General features: G+C 32.6%; 1 protein-coding gene across 1 annotated transcript in view; it reads right to left on the bottom strand.

Annotated features, from left to right (window-relative positions):
* LOC145260377 (NADH dehydrogenase [ubiquinone] 1 alpha subcomplex assembly factor 3-like) overlaps window positions 1–13712 on the bottom strand; it is a 29016-nt gene that overhangs the window by 15076 nt on the left and 228 nt on the right. The window contains exon 2 of the mRNA XM_080118323.1: window positions 13418–13558. Coding sequence (XP_079974449.1) covers window positions 13418–13473 — 56 coding nt within the window. The 5' untranslated portion in view covers window positions 13474–13558. The remainder of the gene's footprint in view (window positions 1–13417; window positions 13559–13712) is intronic.

The raw sequence follows: 13712 nt of genomic DNA on the forward strand, positions 1-13712 counted from the left end.
GGACCATCTTTCTCTCTCTCTGACTCGACTGCCAACTCTTAACTCATTTCTGCATGTCTTTCAAACTATATTGTTACGTTATTAACTCCACATGACTAAGGACACAAATTGGATGATCCATCTTTGTCACATTTACGTACGTGTTTATTTAGCTAACATTCCTGTTAGTGCTAATTATGAAAACTGACATTTCTTTTCATTTCTAACATAAATACTTTTATCCTATAAAATACCTTTCGTCTTGATACATTTTTCTATTTTTACAAACATCAATAACGATCACAATAATGATTGTTCAGCCCAGACCAACTACGTAACATTTAGAGAGGACAAGAGCTAGTTCAGCAGAGCATTTTTTTTTATTATTACAACTGGGATAAAACCTGGTCCACAAGCTTTGAAAGTATCAAGGTTGTTTTTTTTTTCTGGACATGAGAAGGGGTGATAATCAAATCTTTTAGTGTGGTTTCTGTCCATGGTGAAAAATTTGAGAGGGAGTTGTTTGTGGAATACAAAGCGAATAGCTGGACAAACAGTTCTGCCTTATCTGCTCCAGTGCAAGTGACAAAATAGCATATAGTTTAAAAAAAAATTTTTTTTTTATTACATTTTCACCCCAAACAAGGCAAATTGCCACTTTGGTGTAGGGGGCTACTATCAGGGGCAACAACTGCTGGGGTACTATGTAGGGATTTGGGCAGCAAGATGTCGGTTCACATTACACTTGAACTTCTGAATGTCAGTACTGTTGGGGAAGCAGGGACCTGGAATGGAATTCCAGAATCTAGCGGTTCTGGGGAAGAAACTATTGGAGTAAAAAGATCTTTTACATCTAGGGATCTCTACAGTGTGGGGGTGGGATTTAGCAGCCTGTCGGGTTTGTCGAGGGTGCTCACGTCGTGGGGGCACAAGTGATTGCAGTTTGTCAGAGCATTCACCACTAAAATACTTGTAGAAAAGGCAGAGGGATGCAACATTTTGTCGATGGGACAGAGGCTGAAGCTTAGATGCCAGTTCAGGGCCTATCAGGTTTGCGACTCTCTTTTGAACCTTGTCAAGGAGCGAGAGACTAGTAGCAGATGCACCAGCCCAGATGTGGCAGCAATACTCCATACATGGGCGAATGGTGGCCTTATAGAGGTACAGGATACTTTCGGGTGTTAGTAGTTTTCTAGCACGGTAGAGAGAGCCCACCTTTCTTGCAGCGGCCCTGGCAATGCCTTCAATGTAATTGTTCCAACTCATGTTTCCCGTGAACGTTAGGCCAAGGAGTTTGAAAGATGTACTCTCAGATAAAGAGTCGTTGGCCATTGCTATAGAGAGGTTGCTGGTAGAGAGGGTTTCTTGTAATTATTGAATGAAACTAGTTTAGTCTTGGCAGCATTGAACGCAACCAACCACTTTTGTCTCCATTCCACCACAGATTGGAGGTCTTCCTCTAGTGTTTCTGCCATTTCTTTAGAAATGTGTTCATTCGTCTTCCTGTCGTGCCTGTCATAGAGTGTAGTGTCATCAGCATATATACCCATCTCAGAGGCAATAGTGGAGGAATTGTTCAATGCTCCTTTTCCAGAAATTGCGAGTTCTTAACTTTTGTAACCCAATGCGATTTTTGGTCCCCTCAGTATATCTACTCTTAGCTGTGACACATTTACAGTGGTACTTGTTCAGAATAACGAAAATCGAAAAATTGAATTTCTACTAAAGACAATATTATTTACTTAATTGTCATGTTGAAGTTGGTAACCTATTGCTACATTACTAGTGGGACCTGTGGAAATTCCACAGTGGTATTTTCCATATGTAATATATTGCTGCTGGGCATTCTGTGAATGTTCTGCATAAATGGAGAACCCCCCCCCCCACGATATTGTAATAATTTTCTTAAAACTGTAAAAGTATTTATCTAATTAATCTGGTTAATGTAGTGTTAGAATATATCTGGTTATTATGGTTTATCTCCAATATCTTTACAGGAGTCTGTGACATATTTCCATTGTATGGACACCCGGCACTAACAGAAACCTCACTATATCATTATACCATCTTTAGACAGAACAGATACTACCCTTGAATCCTAGTCAGAAGGTCAAGAAGGTATATTTTTTGTTTCACGTACGGCCCAAAAGCAACATTTTTTCCTTTTTAATTTTTTTTATTTACATTGCATCTTCGGTGATCAGGAGATCCTCTTTATTAAAAAGGCAGATAGAAAGTGATAACATGCTACAAACATTAAATTAGCGTATCTATATACTAATTTATTGTTCGTAGTATGCTATCTTTTAATCCTCTTTTTTAATAAATAGGATCTCTCAATCAAATAATCTATAATCCGGAAACCGTGACACACGTACGCATGTTAAAGGTACTACTACTAAAGGTATTAATATATAAGATTGCATAAAACATTCACTTTTACGATCCAGCAATCTGCCATTATTATTTTGAAATGTGATTTATACAAGGGAAGTAACTCATAGTTTGGAATGTGAATGAATCAAGGGAGAATCTGTTTATTATTTAAAGAAAACTTGCATTTTCTTCAAAAGCAATTTCCATTAATACTTAGTTTTCTACTTCATAATTTCTCATAATTTTTTATAGGTTTCTAATTTCGACATGACAATTAAGTACATGAGATAGCTTTTAGTTGGAATTCAATTTTTCGATTTTCGTTATTATTTCAAACAAGCACTATCATGACTCCACAAACACTATAGTTCTAGTAAGGCGCCATTTTGTAAATATATTGATTATGTAAAACGTGTTTTTCTTTGAATTACATGCGCAATATTAACTAGATTTTAACTCGAAAGGAGTCCTCATATATCTAATATTAAAAGGAAAACAATAAAAATATAAAACTATTTTTATTGACGATACACTTTTTTTCTTTTTTTTTTTTTTTATCGCATTCAGTTTAGGCCGTCAGTGTTGGATTACTAACATGTTCAGCACGTTTCGTACGAAATTCAAAATTGATTTTAAATTATTTTTGGTGCGGATTCAAATTGGCACTTATGAAGGCAATGAAAACTAAAGAAAATACAGAACCAATGCACGGTACCTTCCCTGCATAAGTACCCAATCTGTTCTGGTTCTGTTTTGCAATTTGTTATTGTTCCGTTGGTTTTAACATCGTAAATTATGATATGAAAACAGAAACGATTCCCTTAATAGTCGTGTAAAGACATTTTGTATTATTAATGTTAACTTTGTTACATTAAAAAAAATCTGTTTTCTTTTTTTAATGTTTTGATTCAAGAACAATATCGTTGATTGAGCGTCCTAAATTACGAGATGAAAAATGAACGTATCTTTTACTAAAAGAGAGTTGTCTCCCTCAAAACAATGACAAATTGTAAAACAGCGTCATATTTTTTTGTTTTAACTAATAAAATAAAAATTTATAATTTTTTAGCGATTTTACTACTCTAAACTGCATTGAACATAAGGCTAACACGTCGACTTGAGTTGTCTCTCCTTAGGGTCTGCCAAACGATTGTGAAGAACAAAGCACACGATCCTGTAATGTCACACTTGTGTTAACTATACAAAGTATGAAAAAAGCAGACATGACTTAATGACTTTTTAAAACCTTTGTTTATCTTCTTCAAACTGCAATTAATAATTAATCTTTGTTATAATTTTGTTAGGTTTTAAGATTTACAGTTTATGATTAATAATCTATATATCTATAAAAGTGAACGTGTCTGTATCTGTGTATATTTCCCTACACAATAACTCTGTCAATTTTAAGTCTACAGACTCGAAATTTAATATACAGGGTATTGAGATTTGGGAAAATCTTTGTAATCCGTTTTCGGCCAGAAATTTGGCTGTTAAGGAGTCAATGATTTTACCTTTGAGAACTCTACCAAACTCCTCCGCCAATTTTGGGTATAAATAATTGAAATTTTAGATATAAGTTCCTTGGACATGGATCTAACTTAATAACTTGATTTGAGCCCAAAGCAATAAATGTTAAGAGGTCATAATAGGAGTCAAAGTTAAAAAAAAAAAAAAAATTAACCTCTGTGGTCTCTACCAAATTACTCAAACAATTTCTGGTCTAAACATTTGAAATTTTACATAAAGGGTATCCAGAGATAGGACAAGCTTTTTAATTGGTTTGGGTAAAAAATTTGAGCTATCTATCTATATATATAAAAGGCAAAATGTGTGTGAGTGTGTGTGTGTGTGTTTGTATGTCCGCTAAGAACTTTTGGCAGGCAGAACAAAAATTAACAAACATATTAAAGCTCAACACTCCAGACGACAAATATCGAAATTTTGGCCCAAAAGGACCCCTCTAAGTATGTCAGCTGACCGTTTTTCTGCAGGGGCCCAAAAAGTGACATTTTTTTCGTTTTTCCTATGTATTTAAGTAGTAATAATGTAATGATCTAATGGTATTTATACGTAATTAAAAAAACGCTTAGTCATGTCACGTGACGTCACCACTCTGTAATGGCGATGTCTGTAAGTAAAACAATGACTATAATAAGCTATTCTTATCGGTAAATTTGCGAGGATCATACAAATTAAAATATTAACTTACAGAAAGTAATTGTCGGGTTAAAAATAGTAAAATCTGTGAGTTACACAAAAAAATACAAGTGAAAATGATGCGTACAAAAAAAAAAAACTATGCTTAAAAATATAAAGTGATGACAGGACCAGTCGCTATGTTTACAAATAACATAACCGAACAGACACTTTCTATTTTTGTATTAGTACCAATATGACCTCAGACCTCTGTTTAGATGGAAGGGCAGGATGTAATCGCTTGACTTCCTCCTTATTTTCGAGTGACGTTTGTTTCTCTAAAGCTACGCATGCCAGGCATGATGCCTCCTTATTTTCAAGTGACATTTGTTTCTCTAAAGCTAGATATGATTTATGCAGATCACTGAAGTTAAGCAACATGGAGCCTGGTCATTATCAAATGGGTGACTACTTGGCAATCCAAAATGCTTCATGTAGATAAGCAAAGTTAAGCAACAATAAGGTTGGTCATTCTAAGATGGGTGACTACTTAGGATTACCAAATGATTTATGCAGATCACTAAAGTTAAACAACATGGAGTCTGGTCATTATCAGATGGGTGACTACTTGGGAATACAAAATGCTTTATGTAGATCACCAAAGTTAAGCAACAATGAGATTGGTCATTCTAAGATGGGTGACTACTTGGGATTACCAAATGATTTATGCAGATCACTAAAGTTAAGCAACATGGAGTCTGATCATTATCAAGTGGGTGACTACTTGGGAATACAAAATGCTTTATGTAGATCAATGTAGCAAAGTTATTAATTTAGTAAGAGGAAGGGGATTATGTGGGTTAAATCATGAAAAATGATAGTCGAAATTTATATATCCAAGAATCATGAAATGTGATTTATTTTATTGGTGTGTTTGTAATGAAATAACCAGCCAAGACAGTGTCTCAAAATTATTAGTTTAGTAAGAGGATGGGGATTATGTGGGTTAAATCAAGAAAAATACTTGTTGGAATTAGTAACATATCCAATAATTATGAAAAATGATGAAATGCGAGTTATTTGATTGGGGTATTTGTAATGAAATAACCAGCCACACAACGTCTCAAAGTTATGATTTTTGTAAGAGGGAGGGGATTATTTGGGATAAATCAAGAGAAAAATGGTGTTCGAAATTAGTAACATATCCAAGAATTATGAAAAATTATGAAATTTGTGTTATTTGATTGGTGTGTTCGTAATGAAATAGACAGTACAGATTATGTATCAAAGTTATTATTTTAGTAGGTATCCCAAACTGGCCTAGTTTAGGTGCGAAAACTAGTAAATAAAGTAAGATTTCCCTTAACTTCAACTTGCGATATCTCGTTTGTTTTTTGGGTTATTTTGATATGGTTTTGATTTAAATAAAATTTAATCTTTTGTCTTTATAGATATATACTTCTTTTTCTTGTGTCTTTAATAGTTTTTTTTTCAGGATTTTTCAAGTTATGCCTCTAATTTTGGTAAATGTCGCTTTATTTTTTACACAAAAAAAATGTTGATGTTTTTCAAATTTGTTGCGCTTCATATTGTGAGTCTCTAAGTATATAAAAATGGTATCATTTTAAAGAAAAAAGGTCACTTAATAACATGGTGAGGTTATTAAAAGGTTATAAGTGGTTTTTCTAAAAAAAAATCCAACTTGAAAACTTCAGTGAAAGAAACATGAAAGAAATTTTATAGTAAGAATTCCAAGGCATCGTTTTGTAGAGGAATATCTCTTCTTTAATAATCTGTTGGTGTCATGTTTATGGCCCCATAAATCAAGGAGCGCACACTAATAAAAGTTGGGGTACCTACAGAGATTTTCAACTTAATGCCAGAGAGACCAATTATCAACTGTCAGCTAGCCAGTAGCCACACAGCAGCACAAAGTACTGACTGACTGAACGGAAAAACAAACAACTATGGACTTACCAAAGTTCTTAAGTGAGTTTGTTTTTTCTTTATTATTTAAAAGTTATAGAAAGATATTTTTTTAATTGATATATTTAGAATGTCATTAAAAAAATGAAAATTTGCAATTTAAAAAATAATGCCAGTTTATTTTCTATAGCTTTTTTCAAACTTTCATATTATCTTTCATCGCTTTCTCCTTCGGTTACGGTTAGATAAACTTCAGCATTGTTAAATTATTTTAATTAAATTAATTAATAAAACCGTGTACAAAACATTTTTAGTTGTGTGAGACTGATGGAAACTTTTAATTTTTTCGGTTGGATAAACTTTAGCATTGTTAAATTATTTTAATTAAATTCCATAAACAAAACGTTCGGCTAGTGACTTATGACGATAAAGTATATTTTTGTTATTGTTCAGAAACATAAGTTTTTTTAATTATGAAAAAAAAAAAGAGAATTAAAAAAAAATTATTTAAAATAAATTACTTAAAATAAGCATTATTTATTTACTAATTTTTTGTTTCTTTGTTTTGGATTCGTAAAACATGTCAACATTTATGCTTTGTAGAAAAAAACTGACTAAATATAAAAACTCAGTTCCAAGGCTATATATTAGCAAATATATTAAATTATTATTTTGTCCTAAAATTTGAAAATAATTACATAAAAACTTTTTATGTCAGCATTAACAGAAATTGTGACAGAACGCATATTAATTTTTTTTTTTTTTTTGTCGTCACCCGTACATACACTCATAAACAATAAAAGTGGTTGCAGGACAGAATGGCTGGCATTCTGCAGCAAAGAAGGGTACCAATCTCAAATCACAAGTTATCGGGCAAATAGGTTTAATTCTCTATTTGAAAATGCCCTGGCAATATATCACCATAAAGAGCACATAAAATTATTTTTATCTGTGTTTGCAACATCTTGCAATATGAAATTACAGAGTGTTTTGGCTGACATTTCTGATGAGAGACTACATTCCCTACTTGCTGCAGTTGGTTTGCTGAACATTAATTTGACCAAACCTTTCTGGAAACTTGTTAACAGCACTGTTCAGTATGTTGACTTCCATCACTATATCAAGAAAATGGCTCTAAGTTTAGAATGCTGGATCAACAATCCCCAGTTGTTATTAAAATCTGACTGTAAAGGTGTATTTAATGGGGAATTCTTTGAAGAAGGCAATGTGTCTCTCTGTATTAGTCTCACGGCCCCTGAACTTGTTTTAGAATGTTTGCGCAAGATACTCAGTTCCTCATTGTCACTAAGCACCAGTTGCATGACTTTTTAGAAGGAGGTGCTTTGGGAAAAGATGTAGATCAGGAGACGAGAGATGCCTTGAAGAGCTGCCCTTTAACAAATCTGTCAGGTGAGCATGCCTTTGGAGATTTAGATTTTAGCATGCAAACAAAACGACATGCATCACTACATAATCGATCATCTTCAAATATGCTTAAGCGCAATCGGACAACAGCTTGGTTGGAAGTAATACCATCAACAAAGAGGCAATCCATTCTGAGCATCTCCAGAAAACATGCAAAACATTTGCGACAAAAACATGCACAACAAGAAGCCCTTGTGAAACTTCGTGTCCAAGAAAAAATTGCACAAAATGGACGATTAAAGAAGGAAAAAGAACGTCAAGCTGCTGCTGAGAAAGAGAGAATTATTAACTCTGTTATTAAGCATGGTGGTCCAGTGAAGTCTAAACAGATAAAAAAAATTTCAGAAAGTGGTTTGGAAGCACTCAAAGACCAATTGAGATACCTCAAGGTTATTTTAGGTGTCAAAATCAACACCAGTGGAAATAAAGTTCAACTGAAAGCTACTCTCTTTGACTACTTGAAAAGAAATCCAATTGATTCATCTCCACCTCCACCAAAGAAACAAAAAATGTCTTCCCTAAGTGAATCTGCTGAACATTCAGATAACTCCTGCAGTTGTGATGAAGATCCATCTCAGGATATCTTCAGTTATGAACATCAAGGACAATGGGTAGCTGTCTACTATGACACCAACTTTTACATTGGCCAAGTCATTGATATTATATCTGCATCCAGCGCTGTAGTAAAATTTTTAATGCAAACAAAAAGTAGAAAAGATTATTTACGATGGCCTTTATCAGAGGACATTGCACAAGTAGAGTCAGCATTTGTCTACAGATGGGATTTTGAGGTAATGCCAGTTTCAAGTGATGGTAGGATTTGGAGGGTTCCTGAGATATCTACCATAGCAGAAGCCTATGAAAGAATTCTGAGAGAAGATCGATAAGAAAGGAATTTAGTAAGACCTAAAATATCTTTCTTACTTGTTTTTTAAGTTGAAAGTTTTTCAATGTTTAAAAAAAAATGATTTGTGCCTTTTTTTTTGTTTAAAAAATTTCTAAATATTGTCGTCAGTGCTTTTTTGGCGAGTTTAAATTTCCCAAAGTAAAAGTATTTCTGTGGCAAAAAGTTTTGTTATTAGAAACAAGGCAACCATTTTTTGAATTCCTCACTCCAAAATTAGTAAAGTTGCAAAGTTTCAAGCTTCTAACTTCAATGGTTACATTTTTACAGCAATTTCAGTAACGTATACTTTTGACTCATTTTTTTTTTACCTTTTTTGCCCTTTTTACAAAATTGCCTGTTTGACTGCTTTTACATGGTCCACAATTGAGTGGTTTTATCAATTTATAATTAAAAGAAAGAATTATCTTGATCTCTAATGTGTTTTGAATCATACTAAGAAGATTCAATACATTAGCTATTAAAATGAAATTGATATGAACAGTTAAAGTTGCCTTTCCGTGTCGTATTTTCACTGTTTTCGCGTTGATAGAGGGATTTTGCCTAGTGTTTAAGTTGGTTTCATCTAATATTTATTGCCTAAATTTGTATTAATTTTCATCTACTATAAGATATCATTACATTTATAAGGATTTTTCACTTGTTAGTAGCTTACATTTTTAGTTATAGACTATGAAATTTGGCTTCTCGGCCACGATAGCAAATTTCAACTTTCCGACAAACTTTGAATGATCATAACTTGATGGCTAATTGACCTACCAAAATAAATTTGGTATTTTTGTAAATGGTTTACAAAATTCTACATGCCCACATTACTTTTTTTTAGATATGATAAAAATAAAATTTTGGTTTGGGATACCTAATTTTAGTAAGAGCGGGGCTATACTTTGGGTTAAATCAAGAAAAATTATTGTCGAAATTAGTAACATATCCAAGAATTACGAAAAATGATGAAATGTGATTTTATTGGTGTGTTTGTAATAAAATAAACAGCCCAAACAATGTATCAAAGTTATTACTTTAGTAAGAGGGAGGATAATCTGAGTTCAATCATGACAATAATTGTCAAAATTAGTAACATATCCAAGAATTATGAAAAATGATTACATGTGAAATGTATCAAAGTTATTATTTTAGTAAGAGTGGGAATATATGTGGGTTTTATTATGAAAAATGATTGTGGAAATTTGAAACATATCCAATAATTATGGTATTCAACGACATACGTCCACAAATATACTTACAGATTACCCGGAATCCTCCGGGATTGAATGCGATACATGCAAATATATGCAAGCAGAATACACAGGCGCCTGGGATCCAATAAGATATATGCAAATATATATTAGCAAAATACCTGGCGTTGCCTTGGATTGAATTAGATTGATCGAAATATATACGAACAGAATACCTTGCGTCGCCCAGGATTTCATTGGATTGATTGAGATATATACTAGCAGAACATCCGGCATTTCCCGGGATTGAATGAAATAGGTTAGAATATATATTAGCAAAATACCTGGCGTTGCTTGGGATTGGATGAGATAGGTGGAAATATATATTAGCAGAATACCCTGCATTGCCCCGTATTGAATGAGATAGGTGGAAATATATAGGATTTAATAATGCAGGTGCAGATAAATGCTAACAGAATACCTGGCATCGCCTGGGATTAAATGATATAGGTACATATACAGAATAGACGAATACTTGACGTCACCCGGGATTGTATTATCTAATACAATCCCGGGTGACGTCACTTATACAAAAGCAGAATATCTGGCATTACTCAAGCTTGCATGAGATACGTGAGATAATTTATTTGCAATATCCCCAGCATCGCCGGGGATTGAAGGAGATTAACGGAAATATATATTAGCAAAATTCCTGGCGTTGTCCGGAATTGAATGAGATAGGGGCAAATATATATTAGCAGAATAATCAGCGTCGCTCTGGATTAAATGAGGGTGGTGAAATACAAAGTTTGTACCGGAAATGGCTTAAACAATTTTCTATCTCAAAATTACTTCATTTGTGAAGTTGATTCCAGATATGGATTAAACAGTTAATGATCTCACAATTAGATTAATACATATATATTGTTGGTTTTCTATGAAAGTTTCCTAGGCCAGTTTCTATAGGGAGTGATCTATATTTGTTAAAATGTTTCATGTACTCATCCGGGAATGATGTGATGGTTGTAGTAGTGGGTAGAAAGAAATATGATTATGTTAATTTTAAATGTGCTCTTGAGTTTTCTTTTGGGGGTTAAGTTGGAGAAAGTAATGTCCGTTTGGGGGTAAAAAAAAGTATGTGAAATTGTTTCATATATCTATTTAAATTATCTGTCTTAGTGTAGGTAAAATTATTTTAAATATGTGTTGTATATTCACCCTCCTTGCAAAGGTAAAATTATTTCATATACATGCTGTAAATTACCTACCCTAGGTAAGATACAATTATTTCATACATCTAATACCCGTCCTAGCTAGGTAAAATATTCTTTTGCTTGAAATAGCAAATGATACATAGACATTAAAAATTCTTCACTTTTAAGAATAAATATATTCAAAATCAAATTCAATTTTCTCATTGTTTCTACAGTCCCGAGCAATATCGGGTAGCCCCGCTAGTCAATATATAAATGTATGTATGTATGTTTGCATGTCTGCCTAAAACTTTTGACAGAGGTGACGAATTTTCAGAAGATCAGTATCGTTTGAAGCTCGACCATTCATATGAAAAATACCGAAAAATTGGTTAAAAACATTTCTTCACCCTCAACTGGGCACTTTTTTTACAGGGAAGGGTCACTTTTTTTGCCAATATTTTCGAAAGTCATCGCTTCTTTTCAATTTTTTAGCCTTGATTAAAACCTACGTCACTCCCGGTTTGACGGTGATCGTAACAGCAAAGACGTCACGTTTTTTTCCCTCGTTCTTTTCCTCCTTCACGGTACGGGTTCGAGCCTGCCTTCCTACTACCACTTTTTTTTTTTTTGTTGCTCAACATACACCTCCAAACACCCGGGCAATGCCGGGCTGAAATGCTAGTATTTCATAAACATTTGTATATTAAATATGAAATATGGTTTTACTAAACTGTTCATTTGGTTAATTACAGATTTCCATATTTAGTAAAAAGATACAAAATAGATATGGTGCACTGGTCTACAAAATGTTTATTATTTGTGCAATAATATTTTTCAACCGGTTTTAATCTGGCAATAAAATAGCTGGCAAAAGTCACGTTTATATTATAACTTAATATTAAAAAATAAACACAATTATCAAAAATCTATGTTGTAATGGAACATTTTTAAATAATGAAATTTTAAAATCATTTTAATCTTTTAAAAATTAATTCATTTTTAAGAAGTTTCTTTTTCTTGGCAATTCAACTGATTATAATATATATTTATTAGAAGAAACGCTATAAAAAAAAAAACAAAAAACAAAAAAAAAAACACCCCAAAAAACGGGTTTGTATTACATAGATTCGAAAAAGTTGTCAAAAAACAAATATATGACAAATAAATGTTATCAAAGGCAAGATAAGTTACTTTTCTACCTAACTGGATGTTTTTAGTGTTTTTATTTAATGTAACATGTTTATTCAGCTCGAAAAACATATAAATATTTACCCTCATATATTTTACGGAAACTGCATTTTATATGATATGTCATTCTAAAATGGAGAAGTATCGAAAATTTCACGAAAATGATTTTTGCTAGATTTATTAAACAGGGGTATGTTTTCACGTTCGGAATGGGAACGTTATTTTGTGTAAACAAGATATTCGTCTCGCAATTTTATTATTTTCGTACGATAATTTTTTTTTTTTTTTTTTTCAATATTTCTAGTTTATTTTGCCTTTCTTTTAAATGGTACAAAAGTTATATTGATAATATTAACTTATAATAAACTTACATCGTATTACATAAGGGGGGGGTAATTCTGTGGTGAATTTTGGAGGTGCCTATCTTTCCCTTATTTATTTCATCGGATTTCATCATGGTCGACGAAAACAATATAAGGTACTCACGCAGAGAGAAATCCGTACTGAAATAATAACGTTATTATTTAAAAAGCCATTCTTAACATGGGGAGGGGAGGGTGTTTTGTACTTATTCTGTACTTTAACTTTACAATTGAATTAAAAAAAACATATAAAACTTTAATTAAACGTGGAAATACGATTTAAAAAATAGCGCGGATCACTCTCTGCATTGGCACCCAATATAACTTGCTAAATCGTAAAATTTGATTTTCTTTAATAATAATAACAATAAAAATACTTTATCATATGTAATTTTTGGAATATGAAAAAGACCTACGTACTTGTTACAGAACGAAGATATACAGACTTTTGCGTATTTTCTTTACTTTTAAGTGCCAATTCGAATAAGCAGCGTAATTTTTTATTAAACACAAAATTCCGATTCGGACGTAATTTTGGGTTTGAATTAAAATTTTAACGCCAAAGGCGACGTTTGCGTATATAAGAACCGGTGTCGATTTACTATAATTCCTCGTTCAAATACGTCATGTTTTCTTTTCATAAAAAAACAAACAAAACAAAACATTTACAATAATTTAAAGTAAAAAGTTGTGAGAAAAATATATAGAAAATAGCTACTCGTGCCATCAGATGAATCCAAAACAACTTACCGATAAATCGAGTTAGCAGCTCGCCTTAAAGGGGCAGAAAATGTGCGACGAAACATTACTCTTCGTACGAGCTTCAAAACGCCATGTGACCTTTCTGTACGGTTGACTTGTTTTATCTATGGAAGCACATCACGTCGAAAACTGTTTGCAAACGAAAGAGATATTATATCCTTTTAAAAAAGCCGTAGTTAGCTTAAATTGAATTAAAGATTAAGTAAAGATTTAAAATTATCATAACCGTTAAATATCGGAAGAAAAAAATTAAGAAATGTTTGAGCTATAAAAAAATAATTAT

This window comes from Euprymna scolopes, chromosome 36, assembly GCF_053919585.1.
Source record: "Euprymna scolopes isolate OS-2025 chromosome 36, ASM5391958v1, whole genome shotgun sequence".
NCBI lineage: Eukaryota > Metazoa > Mollusca > Cephalopoda > Sepiida > Sepiolidae > Euprymna > Euprymna scolopes.